The sequence below is a fragment of the Phaseolus vulgaris genome, chromosome 10 (assembly GCF_051622355.1).
Source record: "Phaseolus vulgaris cultivar YP4 chromosome 10, ASM5162235v1, whole genome shotgun sequence".
NCBI classification, from domain to species: Eukaryota; Viridiplantae; Streptophyta; class Magnoliopsida; order Fabales; family Fabaceae; genus Phaseolus; species Phaseolus vulgaris.
In genome coordinates, this window is record NC_143507.1 from 9,691,779 (window position 1) to 9,706,539 (window position 14,761).

The following is a 14,761-nucleotide window of genomic DNA, read 5'->3' on the forward strand; positions in this document are numbered from 1 at the left end:
TACAATTGTATTTGAATAATTGTGACTTTAAATAACTATTGTTTATATTAAAGAAAATTTTAATTAAATATGTTTTAAAATATCCACTATTAAATATTATACTTTTATTATTTTAGGTCACACTCGTGGTTTAATTTTTTTAAAAGGTCATTGCCACAAAACTATGGCTTAGACACCAAAAGTGTGGTTTATAGTGATTTATAATTCATAATTGTAAAAACATTGTCGTTTTCAGGTCATATTTTTATGCATGTGTTCAGTTTTAGACCATTGTTTTATGGTTTAGCTCACATTGACAACGGTTAAAATATATGGTATAAATAATCAACGATTTTATAAACGTGGTCTTGTAGTCCTTAAACAATCCTTATAAAATTGTATACTACAAGAAATCATTAAATATCAACTAATTTAAAGACAAAAACTAATTATTTATTATATTGAGTAAATTAGATACTATTTTATCAACTAAAAAATTATTGGTATCTAAAGTAGTTTTTATTTTTGATAAAAATTTCTAAAATAGTTTATAAATCGGCATTTAACATTAGCTACTAAGGTGTCACCTACTAACTAGTCACTAATTTAATTACAAACTAATTTAGAATATAAAGTAGTTAACTAAAACCTTGATAACTATAGTAAGATAACAATTTAGAAACTGTTTTAATTTATATTTTTAATAATAGAAACTAGTTTAGATACCAATAACTTTTTACTTTATAAAATAATATCTAACTTTGTTAATATAATGATTAATTATTTTTTGTCTCTATATTATATTAGTTGATATTTAATATTTTTTTAGTTGTTACCTATGTTGAGGCAACATCTATATAGTATGACCTAATTCAGTGTTCCCAAAAATAAAATAAAAAAAATAGTGAAGCGTTTTAAAAATAAATATCTATTTTATGTAACTCATAGAGAAAAAAAGCTAGTATATTAATTTCATGACAGTTACTTATGCTAAGGAGTTATCTACTTTCTTAATTTATTAATGGTAATAGATGTATGTAATTAATAAATATTTAATTTCTTGCTGATTTTAAGAATAAATATTCAATGCTTAGAAGTTGAAACTATAAGTATTTGAAATCTTTAACTTATTAAATTTTATTCATATTTAATATTCCTTTTCAGGAATCAAACTACATTCTGGTGATTTTTGACAAAAACAATGGATGAAATTCCATGTAAATATTTCAGTAGTTCAAAAGGATATGTAAATCATAGCATGTTATATATGTTGTATCTCATTATAATTGAAACATTTTTTCTTTTTTATTTTTCAAGTGTTGAAATTAGATTAGATAAATTCTCAATATATTGATGAAAAAAATCATATAAAATATCAAAGTCACTGAAATCTCCAGACACACATCATTTGAGATTATAAATACAATCACATCATTTAATTAATTACATTGGCTTTCATCTCATATTCTCCATTTTTCTTTCTCTTCATCTTTTCTCTCCTTTGTTTCAAGGTCTAATTTCTACCATGGAATTCAAATATAGAGATGGTCAAAATCAAATGGTACCAGCAACATTACCACAAGCTCTTCCCCCTATCATCTCTGGTAACTTTGATTTTTCTATTGTTAACATTTTTTTTCCCATAAAAAAAAGGAACTTCATTATGTCTAGTGAATTCGTCTTATTTATTATTTGCTTTCTAGGGTTTGAGTTTGGAGCAAGAGGTTTTCCTAGCAATGTTGCTGTGCCTAGTTTTGTACCAGCATTTGTGGGAACCAGTTCCAGGGAAACATTCCAACAAGAATTGCAGAAAGAACAGAAAATACTCAGAGAACTGGTGAAGGAAGAGATTAGGAGAGAAATAATCATCAGTGAGATGATATTAGCAAGACGAAAAGAGTTGGAGGAAGAAGTGAGGAGGGAAATGGCTGAAGGAATAGGGAAAATTCCCATGCAAAGACTACCTAGAATCAGCTTTGGAGAACCAATTTCAATGCCTTTTACTCCAACGATGACTCAATTTAATGACAATAATCATGATAGTTTCAGAAAACATCATAGGCAGAATAACGAGAAGGATAATGTTATTATACTGGTCAGTGTTTACCTTCATTTTTCATACTAATGTTTTGAATCTGATAAAATGATTTTCTCTTTTCGTGTGTGATAGCAGATGATTGTTATTAGATAGTATAGTTGAGATATCAATTTTCGTATGATAGCAGATGATTGTTATTAGGTGTTAGCATAGTTGAGATGTCAAATTACATCGTCATCCTAAACCTGAAAGCTTTATAAAAAAAAATCTCTTAAAAGATTGGTTTTTATCTCTTCCATTGCAGGCTAAACCAGAAGCTGGTAATTTATGTGGAAAACGAAAAGCAGTGACACTTTTGACACCTGCTATAATTGATGGCAATAAACATGGGTCATCTAGTTTGGAGAAGAAAGCAAAACAGGAGTGGAGTTGCAGCCTGTGTAAGATTTTTACCACAAGTGAGAAAGGATTGAGTGATCATTTTCAGGGTAGAAAACATAAGTCTAAAGAAGCATCCTCAAAAATCCCAAAAATAGGTAACAAAAAAAGAACCTTTATTCATTATATTATTGAGAAAATGCAAAAGGGTGTTTGTTTGAAATATACTAAACTCATTGCTACCATGAATTGCAGGACTGGTTTCAGGTTCACATACCCAAAACAGTGCTGCTACTGCTGCAAATCCTGCATGCATCAAACAAACAAAGTACTTGTTATGAATGTTGTTAAAACCATTTATCAGTTGAGATCAAAATACATAGATTTTTCTTACAAAGTTGATAGACCTGCTGCATATATGTGGTGCAGTGGACAATTTTACTGTTTTTTTTTATCTCAGGGGAAAATGGCATATCCTTATAAGTCTGTACTAGTATAAGATGAATTTTGATATGTATGTAACCAGTTTTATTAGAATGGTCTTGAAACTTAAGTTTGAGTTTTTAAAAAATATTAAATTTGTGTTCTTAAAATTGTTGAAACCATACTACCAAAAAATATATTTATTAAATTAAATATTTTATCAATACATGTCAGTGTGATGCATATGAGTATGAAGAAGGTTTACTTTTCTTCTAAAATGAATGACTACAATTTTTTTTTTTTATCAATTAAAAATGTTCATCGGGTATGATAACAATTGAAGAGTTTTTCGACTTTAATAATGATATAATAACAACGATTACAAAAAATTATTGAAAACAAAATTTTTATTGAGTTTAAATATTCATATTCATGGTAAGACATTTGTTCCTCCATTCATTCTATAACTCAGCTACGACGTGTGGTGTTATTATAATGGTAACTTTTAAATTATTTTTAATTACATTTTACTTTAAACTATATTATTAATTTATATGTGTATTTCATTTAATTAGAATTGTGGTCAATACCAAAACTTTGATTATTTTATTATAATATAATATTTTTAACAGAGTTAAAGTATCAAATAAACTTTATTGAGTTTAAAAATTCATCGTAAGACATCTGTTCTTACCTTGTTCATTCTATAACTCAGCCACCGTGTTATCTACCAAAGAGCCATTATATATGTTTGTTTGTGTTCACTTTATATATAAAAAATATTTATCTATTTGTTTTTAATAATATTTTTTTAATAATACTTTTTTTCATGTGATTATAAATGATTGTTATTATTTGAGGTGTCAGCCTAGTTGAGATGTCAAGTAGCATAATAATATCTAACATGAAAACTTTTATAAAAAACACTACCATAATATTCAATTCAATTATGGTATTAATTTAAAAAAACATTTAATGTTTTTTGACACCCATACTCCACCCTACATTACAATAAATATTAATATTTTAATTATTTCTAATTTTTTTAATTTTAAAAATTATTTAACATTTTTTATTTTGCTTATATTTTCATTATTTTTTTTATTACAAATATTAATATTTTGTTGTGGGTGTAAAGTGGAGTGAGGTGTCATCACCCTTAATTTAATTAGAGCGTGGTTCCTTAAACTAAGCAATCAATACAGATTACACACAAAACCACCAAAGAAGTGACCTTGAACCCTTCAAAAAACACACTTCCTTCGGCACAACACATACCAAGAATGTTGATCTTGACAACCTCAAGAGCACAGAACACTCCTTGGCTACAACACCAGAAATTACAAAGTATTAAGAACAAATTACACTTGTTTACAGAACAATCTGAAATCAATACAGATGTAATCATATTCCACTCTCTCTTTAGAAAACCAAAGCTGAAAAGTGAATGTTCAAAAACTTGAAAGCAATCTCTCACAACTGAAAAACTCAAATATGTTTTTCTTGTTTGTTATAAAACATAAACAAACTATTTATAGCTTTCAAATATGGGTGAAATCATTTAATACAGGAGCGTATTTAGTTGAAAATCATTTAAAGAACACTCAACTAACAAAACAAAATTCTGTTAGGTTTTTCAAACAAGCAATCGATTGAAATCACGAAACAATCGATTGTTTTGGTTTGTCAGCAAGTCAACCAACCAAAAAAGTTTTCAACCTTTTCAAAAACACCTAAGAGTAAAACAATTGGTTGTTTTAACAAAACAACAGGTTGTTTTTCACTTAGTTTTGAAAAACACTTTAATCTTAAAAGATTTTAAAAACACTTTAGCTTTAGATTCAACAAAGAGTGGATTACACAAATAAACTACCCATATCCTATCCTAAATACAACAACAACTTCAGCCTTGCATCAAACACTTGGATTTGAAATTTTCAAAGCCTTTGATCACTCTTGATCAATAATCTCCCCCTATTTGATGAAGACAAATCCCTGGTTGCTTGTGTTGGACTTGTTTGAATCTGAAGCAGTTCCTGCAAAACAAAGTTTAAGCAATATACAACATCTATGGCAGCAGGTTAGAATAACACATTTAGCTTGTTTTTTGCATAACCAATACAGCAGAGAAAAACCAGCCCAAAAGGCAAACCATAAAACATGAGCAACAACAACAGAATTAACAATCACTTAAACAAATAGAGTTTGCAGAATTTTAGACAACACAACACAAAATCTCCCCCTATTTGTATTCACAAATAGACTTTGGGAAGAGATAAAACATAAATTGTTCCAGATAAAACAGAATATAAAAAGAAAGAACAATAAAACTTCTACAAAGCAAAAACAATCGGTTGTTTCGAGCATTCAATCGGTAGTTTTTCTTCAGTCATCCTTGACATATTGCAGCTCAAAGATCTGGTTCTGAACAACTTCAATCTGTTCATCCAGGGTCTGAAAGCGAGTGTCCATGCTCTGGAATCTGTTGTCAATGTTCTGGAAATTTTTCACACAAAGATCATTGAGATTTCTTTGATTTTCAGTAAAGCCATCAAGTCTATCCACCATGTATCTTTCAAAAGAAGACATTGAGGGAATCCCATCCCCTTGATGTCCAACACTCGTTCTAGCATCCAAGTTAGTTGCAGGTTGTTCTTCATTGTGAATATCCATATCAGGAGCTTGATCTTCTTCATCAAAATCAGTAGCTGCAGCACTTGAGGAACCACCATGATCACCATCTTTGCTTACCCATCTTCCATTTATCTTGGTGAAACCCATTTTGCTTAGTGAACCATTATTCAATTCTTGTGTTGATTTTACTAACTCAAAGGTTTCATCTTCAAGATTCACTTCAAAATAGAGAAGACATTTAGAAATTAAAACAGCATAGGGATAATGGTAGTCACTTAACCTCATGGACTTTTGCATATGCTCTTTGATGATATAAATTCAATTGATCTTGACTTTCTTCATGATGCAGTAGATATAGACAAGATCTTCTTCTGTCAAAACAGAATGGTTGCTCCCCCCTGGAGTTAGAATCCAAGTGACAATGAGAGCAAACACCCTTTCATTTAACTTCAATCCTCCAACTGAACAAGTTCTTACTTGAGCTTGTGGATTCTTCAAACAAATTTTGTAGTATTGAATGTTGTTGAAATCTTCCACAACACCAATGTTTCCTTTATTGATTCTAAGACCAACATATTTTAACCCAGTTACAGCAGCCCATACATCATGGGTAATCTCCATGTCTACAACTTTAACATGTGAAACAAGATTGTTTCCTTCAAACTTTGAATTTGTGTAGAACACCCAAACTAAATCTGGATAAATGTTTCCCTTTATCTCCAAGAATCTCTTCAGTAGATGATCCTTGAGAAGCCTTCTCACATTGTCTAGCTTTTGGCTTTTCAACCAATCAAAGGAGACAACTTTTGGATTGTTGATCACTTTTGTACTTGTCTCAAAGCGATACCTCTCAATTAATTCATTATCTCCTAAAAACCAGCCTTCAAGCCTTCCTCCTAACCTTACAACCCTCGTTTTGATCCTCTTGGATGTAGGTGGAGTTGAATCCATGACAACAGAATGAGACAAAGGCACACACACAAGGAGAGAAAGAGATGTTGCAAGAGATGACCCAATTGGTTGTTTTTGTGAAGGAAAACAGTTGCAACAGATTTTATAGCAAATTAGAGACCTTCTTTGATCCTTTGGTGATTGTGGGTTTCAGTCTTCAAGACAAGAAACTGGTCCAAGCACTGCACAAAGAACATCAGAAAAGAGCAAAAAAACACATGGTCAACACATGTGACCTTTGACTAGACATAAAGGCTATTGAATTTCCAAGATATGGAATATATTCCTTTATGACATCTTGTAACTTCCTCCAGAACCAAATTAGGCTTTCAAGACTGCTTTATTGACTCAAGATCCTTTCATTATTGAGATCTGCAATAGACAGAATGTATAGAGAAATTAATTCAATTCTTTACAGTGCTGTCAGAGAAGAAACAATCGGTTGTTTCGAGGAAACAATCAGTTGTTTTTCTGCAACAGTTTAACAACATGTGATTTTCAAGCATAGACTGAGAAAGGTTCAAAATAGATGTAATTGCTCATTTGAAAAAGAAATTAATCATGAATCAGTAATTAAAAAGCAAAGATAAGGAAGGTCTTATCTTTTTATGAAATCCCTTCAATGAGTCATTTGTTTTTGATCAAGAATGCTTCTTTTGGCTTTTTGAAAAATCTTGGACTGGTACACACCCTTAATTCAGTTCCAGTCTCAATCCTTTTCTTCCAAGAACCTGATCAAATGACTTAGAGCTTCATGTTTCTTCAGTATCCCTACATCAAAATGAATTCAAGCAACAAGATTTGGTCCCCTACAAATGTGGGTCCATTTGATTTATTTTTGTCATTTAAAACCTCACAACCTTTGGGAATCCATTTCATGATGTTGAAGAAGGATGAAGCTTCTTCTCTACCTAGTTTTAGTATGTGTTTGATGTAGAAAATAACTAGTTTGCTTTGAAGTTTGTAATGGGTTTAGAGGATCTTGTATTTAGGCTTGTGTATGTGTAAGGTTGCCTTTTGCTACATGACATGCCCTAGATTCCTAGTCAAGGTTAGATCAAGCACTTGAAGTGGTTAAAGGTTTTTCAAAAAGCTTTTTAAAGTTTTCTCAAAAAAACAGGATACTGCACAAAAATAAATTTGTTTCTCTGTAAAAGAATAGGTTTATTTTTGGTTTGTTGAAAGGATTTTCGAAAGTTGGTTAGGGCACCAAAGGTACAACTCAGTCAGTTATTTCAGTTAGCTGAGTTGGCAGTTTTCCTAAAATAAATCTGTTTAGTTTTAAACTGAATCTGTTGTTTTCATAATAGCTTTTCAACTATTTTTTGAAAAGTAGTTAGAAACTGTTTTCTATATAAAGAAAAGCTTCCCTCACATGAAAGGGTGTTGAGCAATCACGTTTTTGACAGAGATTAAACACTTTCTATGTGAGAAGAAGGATGGAAAAGAGTTTTTGAAAGGTTTTCCAAAGGGATCTTCAAGTGTGTTTTTTCTAGGAAAACTTTGATCTTGGTGAAGGTGCTGGTGCAGTTCTGCAGCAAATTGAACTACTGTTTTTGAGTTCTTGCATCTTCTTTTCAGGTGTTATCTTTCCTTTATTCTTGTTTGTAAAGGTGTAAGTGTTAGTCACTCCTTGATAGGGTTTATTGGAGTGCAAGGTGTGCTGAAATAGGGTTTATTGCAGCAAATTGAACTACTGTTTTTGAGTTCTTGCATCTTCTTTTCAGGTGTTATCTTTCCTTTATTCTTGTTTGTAAAGGTGTAAGTGTTAGTCACTCCTTGATAGGGTTTATTGGAGTGCAAGGTGTGCTGAAATAGGGTTTTTCAGCATTGGTTGTATTGTTCTTGTAGTGTTCAAGAACTGTTGTGTTTGTAAGTGATTGAAACTGGTTTTAGTGGATTCCACCTTGGGGTAAGGTGAAACTGGATGTAGCTCTTTATGAGTGAACCAGTATAAAAGCTTGCTTGTACTTTTCTTCTCATCCCTGCACTTGTTTCTGGTTTTTGCTTAATTCTGTCAAGAACGAAATCTGTTCATTTAAAATCAAATCTGTTAATTCTGGGCTTAATAAAAACTGTTCTTCTTAATCTGGAAAAGTTCTCTAATCATAAACAAAGCTTTTGAATATAAGTTTGTAATTGAATTAAGAACTAACAGTTTTCTTCATAAAATTCAAGTTAAAGATTCATTGCCTTTAAAGCTTTGTGTTGAATAAATTTGATTGTTCTTTTGGTATAATGTGTGTTCTTCAAAACTATTAAAAGTGAACCAATATGATTTAGCTATTCTTTCACTATTTGATCTTAATCCCAATCTGGTGCAGTTCTGTTTATGTTAGTATATTCTGAAGAATCAATCTGTTCATTCTAAAATCAATCTGTTCTTTTACCTCTGATATACTGAAAACAGTTTGTGTTTGCGAAAATTTTATATGTTCAATTCACCCCTCCCCTCTTGAACTTAGACATTAATAGACCCAACACATGAAACCTCTGGGAACAGAATATTTCCTTATTTTACAGAATCTGACTGAATGGGCTCTTTTCATGCAATAAAAGCATGTAACAACTGGTTGTTTCGACTTAACAATCGGTTGTTTTACTGGCAGTTTTGAAAAATTCTTTGAAAACTTATCTTGCTTGTTCTGTGGATATAAACCTAATCCAACTCTTCCAAAAACACAATTTTGAGATGCCAAGACATTCTCAAAGTTGGATTTACCCTTTGAAAGCTTATCCACAATTCTAACAAGATAATGAACTTTCTTTTCAAGATTTTCACAAACAAAAGAGTCACACACATGAGAAGAGTTTTTGCAATGTTTTTCAAAATCAATTTTTGATTTTTCCAGCTCTTCTTCAAGTGTCTTAACCCTCTTTTCAAGCCAGTTGTTCAGCCCTTTCAATTGGTTGTTTGAGAGAACCAATCAGTTAGCTTCTTCATGAGTTTCTTGAAAATTTTGAAGCAATTTACTATAATTTTCAGCACTCGGGGAAGCACATGAACTTACACTGCTTGAGCTGCTTGACTCATCATCTCCTTCTGCAATTAAACATATGTTTGCTTTTTCATCTTCACTTGATGAGGAGACTTGATTTTCATCCCAAGCAATATATGCTGTTCTTGATTTTCCCTTCTTCTCCTTGTAGCTTGATTTCTTTTCATTGCTTTCTTTATTTGGGCAATCAGCTTTTATATGCCATTGTTCACCACAACCAAAACAAGTATAATTGATAGAATTGAAATCACTAGTTTTCTTGTTGCCATACCTTTCTTTGTTGGCTTCTTTGTTGTGATTTCTCTTCAATTTGGATAGTAGGCTAAGGTTTTCTTCTTCACTTTCATCACTTGAATCTTGTTTGCTTTTGTGCTTGGCAGCTTTCAAGGCAATGCTTCTCACATGCTTGTCTTCACTTTCTTGAACATTGAGTCTATTCATTTCTAACTCATGTTCTCTAAGCTTACCAAACAATGAAGCCGTTGTCAAGGATGTCAAATCTTTTGATTCAGAAATTGTTGTTACCTTAGGTTGCCATGATCTATCTAGGCATTTGAGAATCTTGATGTTTAGTTCTTCGTTATCAAAGGTTTTCCCAAGGCTCATTAGATGGTTGATGATGTGAGTGAACCTCTTTTGCACTTCAACAATAGATTCTCCTTTAAGCATTTAAAACATCTCATACTCTTGTATCAGAGTATGTTTCCTTGCTCTCTTCACATCATTTGTTCCTTCATGGGTGACTTCCAATGTGTCCCACATCTCTTGGCCGATGAACATGGTGATATCCTGAAAAATTCATCCGAATTCAAAGATGTTATGATATTCTTGGCAATACAATCAAACTTGGCCTTTTTATTTTCAGCATCAGTCCATTGGGACCAAGGTTTTTCAATAGAAGATCCATCATTTTCAAATTTAGGAATAAAAGGTTCATTTTCAATTGCATCCCAAATTCCTTTATCAAGAGATTCAACAAAGATTTTCATTCTAACTTTCCAGAATTGATAATTCAAGCCACAGAACAGAGGTGGTCTGTTAATTGAAGCACCCTCTCCAAAAGGTAGTTTTTCAGCCATTGAAAAAGATTTTAGGATCAAACTTGAGTATTTTTCAAGTACCTCTCTTAATGTCAATGGTTAGAAAATATGGCTTTAAACGAGAGGGGGGGGGGGGGGGGGTCAATTGTTTAAAGGGGGTTTTCAAAAACTTTTTAAGCTAGAACAAAATCCTTTGTATGAAACTCAATCAAAACTTCAGTTAGCCAAGATATAAAACACAAAACAGCAAAGCACCAGAAACACAATCGGTTGTTTCTTCGAAACAATCAGTTGTTTATACCAGCAAAGCAATAACAACTGAATTTAAATGATTTTAAGGGAAGAAAGAGATACACAAACAGTTTATACTGGTTCACTCTTAAACCAAGAGCTACATCCAGTCCCCAAAAGCCACTAGGCAATCCACAAAGCAATCAATACATATTACACACAAAACCACCAAAAGAGTGACCTTGAAACCTTCAAGAAACACACTTCCTTTGGCACATCACACACCAAGAATGTTGATCTTGACAATCTCAAGAGCACACAACACTCCTTGGCTACAACACCAGAAATTACAAAGTATTCAGAACGAATTACACTTGTTTACAGAACAATCTGAAATCAATACAAATGTAATCCTATTCCACTCTCTCTTGAGAAAACCAAAGCTGAAAAGTGAATGTTCAAAAACTTGAAAGCAATCTCTCACAAATGAAAAACTCAAATATGTTTTTCTTGTTTGTTATAAAACATAAACAAACTATTTATAGCTTTCAAAGATTGGTCAAAGCATTTTATTTAGTTGAAAATCATTTAAAGCACACTCAACTAACAAACAAAATTCTGTTAGGTTTTTCAAACAAACAATCGATTGAAATCATGAAACAATCGATTGTTTTGGTTTGTCAGCAAGTCAACGAACCAAAACAGTTTTCAACATTTTCAGAAACACCTAAGAGTAAAACAATCAGTTGTTTCGACAAAACAACAGGTTGTTTTTCACTTAGTTTTGAAAAACACTTTAATCTTAAAAGATTTTAAAAACACTTTAGCTTTAGATTCAATAAAAAGTGGATTACACAAATAAACTACCCAGATCCTATCCTAAAGACAACAACAACTTCAGCCTTGCATCAAACACTTGGATTTGGATTCTTCAATGCCTTTGATCACTCTTGATAAACATGAAGGAATTTTTTAGGGCAGATTCGGGGGGGGGGGGGGGGAAGTCAACTGGTTAGATTGGATAATGTTCAGTTTAAGAGCATATCTTGGGAAGATAATGAAATGTTGGTTGGAATTATATCTGAAGATGAAGTTAAGAAGGTAGTTTGGAATTGTGACAACTCCAAAAGTCCTGGACCAGATGGATTTAATTTTGGCTTTATAAAATTTTGTTGGGACATTTTAAAAGGAGATGTTGTGAGAGCGGTACAAAGTTTTGCAGAGGGGTGGAAGTTGGCCGAAAGGTACTAATGCTTCCTTTATTACCCTTGTCTCAAAGGTTGGAAATCCACAAGAACTGAATGATTTTAGACCGATTTCTTTGGTGGGCTGTGTGTATAAAATTATTTCTAAAATCCTCTCTTCAAGGTTGAAAAGGGTGCAAAACAAAGTCATTGATCCTAGGCAGTTTGCTTTCTCTGAAGGAAGGGGTTTGTTGGATAGTGTGTTAGTGGCTAATGAGACCCTTGAGGAGGTAAAGAGGAAAAAGAAAGAATGCGTGGTGTTTAAGGTGGATTATGAAAAGGCATATGATTCAGTAAGTTGGGAGTTTATTTACTACATGCTAGGAAGATTGGGTTTTTGTGGTAAGTGGATTGAATGGATAAAAAACTCCTTAGAAATTTCCTCAATACCTGTTTTGGTAAATGGAAGTCCAACAACTGAGTTTGAACCTTTGAAGGGCCTAAGACAAGGGGATCATTTAGCATCTTTCCTTTTCCTAATTGCGGCTGAAGGACTTGCAGGGGTAGTTAGACAGGCGGAAGAAAAAATGTTAGTAGAAAGTATTGAGGTCGGGAAAAAGCGAGTAAAGGTGAGTATGCTGCAATATGCAGACGACACCCTATTTTTCTGTAAAGCCTCAATCCAAGGTGTTCTGACTTTAAAGGCTATTCCGAAGTGCTTTGAACTTGCCTCTGGTCTTAAGGTTAATTATTCCAAGAGTAAGGTTGGTGTAGTGGGTGTGAATATTAATCAGACGATGATTTTCGCCGCTTTTCTTAATTGCGATATTATGAAGGCAACTTTCAGTTACTTGGGGGTGATGGTAGGCGGGAATCATAAGAGATGTGTCTTTTGGGAAGGAATTCTCATTAAGTTACGGAGTAGGTTGAGCGCGTGGAAAGGGAAATCCCTCTCTTTGGCAGGCAGAGTATATCTTATCAAATCGGTGCTTACGTCTTTACCGCTCTTCTATGTTTCCCTATTTTGTATGCCGACAACTGTGGTGAGGGAAGTGAAAAGGATACAAAAGAACTTTTTGTGGGATTGAGGTTCAGAGAACAGGAAAATTGCTTGGGTGGCGTGGGATAAGATTTGTCAATCGAAAGATAAAGGCGGATTAGGGGTCATTGACATAGGTAAGTTTAACTTGGCTCTTCTGGGGAAATGGATTTGGAGACTTAAGTCTGAAGAGAGAATTTTTTGGAAGGATATTCTAGATTCTAAGTATGGTGGGTGGAGGGGATTAAGATCTCATGGCCAAAGTTGTAAGGACTCAATCTGGTGGAGGGACCTTAGAAAGGTGTGGAATTTAGAGGAGTGGGGTAATGATTTTGAAGAAAGAGGTCAGTGGGAAGTAGAGGACGGGAAAGAAATAAGGCTTTGGGAGGATAAATGGTTGGACAACGTTCCTTTATTGCATAAATTACCTAGGCTTTTTTCGATTTTTTTAGATACTGGTCGCACTCTCTCAGAAGTTGGGGTTTGGAATAATAATAATTGGTCGTGGAAGCTGAGGTGGAGAAGGAATCTTTTTGTGTGGGAATCCAGTCTGGTTGATCTTTTGATGCACGTGTTGGATAACAAGAGGTTAACAAGAGAGGGTGGATTTAAGCCCGATAAATGGCTATGGAGGGATGTTGTTTCTATAAACTTCTCTGTGAAGGCAGCCTATAATATTCTCTTGGGGGAGGAGTCTGTAGTGGATGAGGAACTATTCACGGAATTCTGGACTCTAAAGTCTTTACCTTCGACACAATTTACGGCTTGGAGGGTGCTATGTAATGTCATTCCCACTAAGGACAATCTTTTGAGATGTGGTTTACCTTTGATGAGTGATCGGTGCCCCCTGTGTGGTGTGGAAGAAGAGTCGGTACGACATTTATTTTTTTTTAATGTAGGATCTATTGGAGAATTTAGGGTATGTGTCTCAAGTGGCTGGGGTATTCTTCGGTTCTACATTGTGATGCACTAATGCATTTTAGGATGTTTAAACCTATAGGCTTGAAACACGCTATTATCAGGTGCTGGGGGGCATTTGGGTAGGTATTGTAAGTGAAATTTGGAATCACAGGAATATGGTTGTGTTTGAGAATGGGCGAGTAGATCTAGTGGAGGTTTTTACTGTGGTACAAAGGAAGACTTGGTCTTGGGTCATAGTAAAAGAAAAATTGACTACTTTTTCCTACTCAGACTGGTGTTTGGAACCTCATTGTTGTATGAGGTATTTGAAAGACTGTTTTTTTTGGGTTTTTTAATTAATGATTTTGCCCAGACCTGGAAGTAGTGGCTTTGTTTTGTGCAGGTTTCATCGGGTCCTCCCACCTAACAAGGTTGGATTGAGGTTTGGAAGGTATAGTGTGTCGTGCAGGTTTTTTTGGTCTTTTCTATTTGGCAGGGTCGGGTTGATGATTTTGTTCCTGGATTGCGGTAAAGGATGTGTTTTTGATGTATGCTTCTCGGTCTGGTGGTGGAATCTTTATGGTGTTTGAACTTTGGGAGATTGATATGTGGTGTTTTGGTTATTGATATGTCCAGTTTTGGGAAGTTGTTGTGTGCTTTTTGCAAGATATATCTGATTTATGTATTCTCCTCGTAGGATCGGTTTGTTGATGTTGGAAATTGGTTATTTGGCGTACTTCAGTCTACTGCAAAGTTATTGTTTAGGTGTTGGATATTGTGTCATGTACTAAGGGTGTGATCTCTTTGGTGGACTATTTTTTGTTTACATTTCCTTCTTGTAGGATCGGTTTTTTCGAGTTTGGCACTTGGTTAGGGCACTTCTGCCTGCTGGCAAAGATCTTGTTTAGTTGTTGGATGTACGTCTTATATTGAGGGTGTGATCTCTTTGGTGGGTTGTTGTAACA

At 33.5% G+C, this 14,761-nt stretch overlaps 2 protein-coding genes across 2 annotated transcripts; both read left to right on the top strand.

Moving 5' to 3' along the window:
- The first annotated feature begins 1,504 nt into the window (after positions 1–1,504).
- Positions 1,505–2,940, top strand: LOC150024204 (uncharacterized). Its single transcript, XM_090296056.1, has 4 exons — positions 1,505–1,583; positions 1,683–2,074; positions 2,322–2,553; positions 2,651–2,940. The coding sequence occupies exons 1-4, from the start codon at positions 1,505–1,507 to the stop codon at positions 2,734–2,736; spliced, it is 789 nt and encodes a 262-aa protein (XP_090152182.1). The 3' UTR covers positions 2,737–2,940.
- Positions 2,941–11,735: 8,795 nt separating this feature from the next.
- LOC137813636 (uncharacterized) lies at positions 11,736–14,704 on the top strand. The gene is made up of 9 exons (XM_068615993.1): positions 11,736–11,917; positions 12,042–12,634; positions 12,953–13,240; positions 13,349–13,767; positions 13,919–14,118; positions 14,200–14,247; positions 14,293–14,344; positions 14,433–14,498; positions 14,639–14,704. The coding sequence occupies exons 1-9, from the start codon at positions 11,736–11,738 to the stop codon at positions 14,702–14,704; spliced, it is 1,914 nt and encodes a 637-aa protein (XP_068472094.1).
- Positions 14,705–14,761: the final 57 nt, after the last annotated feature.

Bases quoted from the DNA above. Each gene is read 5' to 3' on its own strand.
- LOC150024204 (XM_090296056.1), top strand. From the start codon at position 1,505: ATGGAATTCAAATATAGAGATGGTCAAAATCAAATGGTACCAGCAACA. The intron at 1,584-1,682 runs GTAACTTTGATT...TTTGCTTTCTAG, and splicing joins TCTTCCCCCTATCATCTCTG to GGTTTGAGTTTGGAGCAAGA. The intron at 2,554-2,650 runs GTAACAAAAAAA...CATGAATTGCAG, and splicing joins CTCAAAAATCCCAAAAATAG to GACTGGTTTCAGGTTCACAT.
- LOC137813636 (XM_068615993.1), top strand. From the start codon at position 11,736: ATGTTGGTTGGAATTATATCTGAAGATGAAGTTAAGAAGGTAGTTTGG. The intron at 11,918-12,041 runs GTACTAATGCTT...CCTCTCTTCAAG, and splicing joins GGGTGGAAGTTGGCCGAAAG to GTTGAAAAGGGTGCAAAACA. The intron at 13,768-13,918 runs GTACGACATTTA...CGCTATTATCAG, and splicing joins GTGGTGTGGAAGAAGAGTCG to GTGCTGGGGGGCATTTGGGT.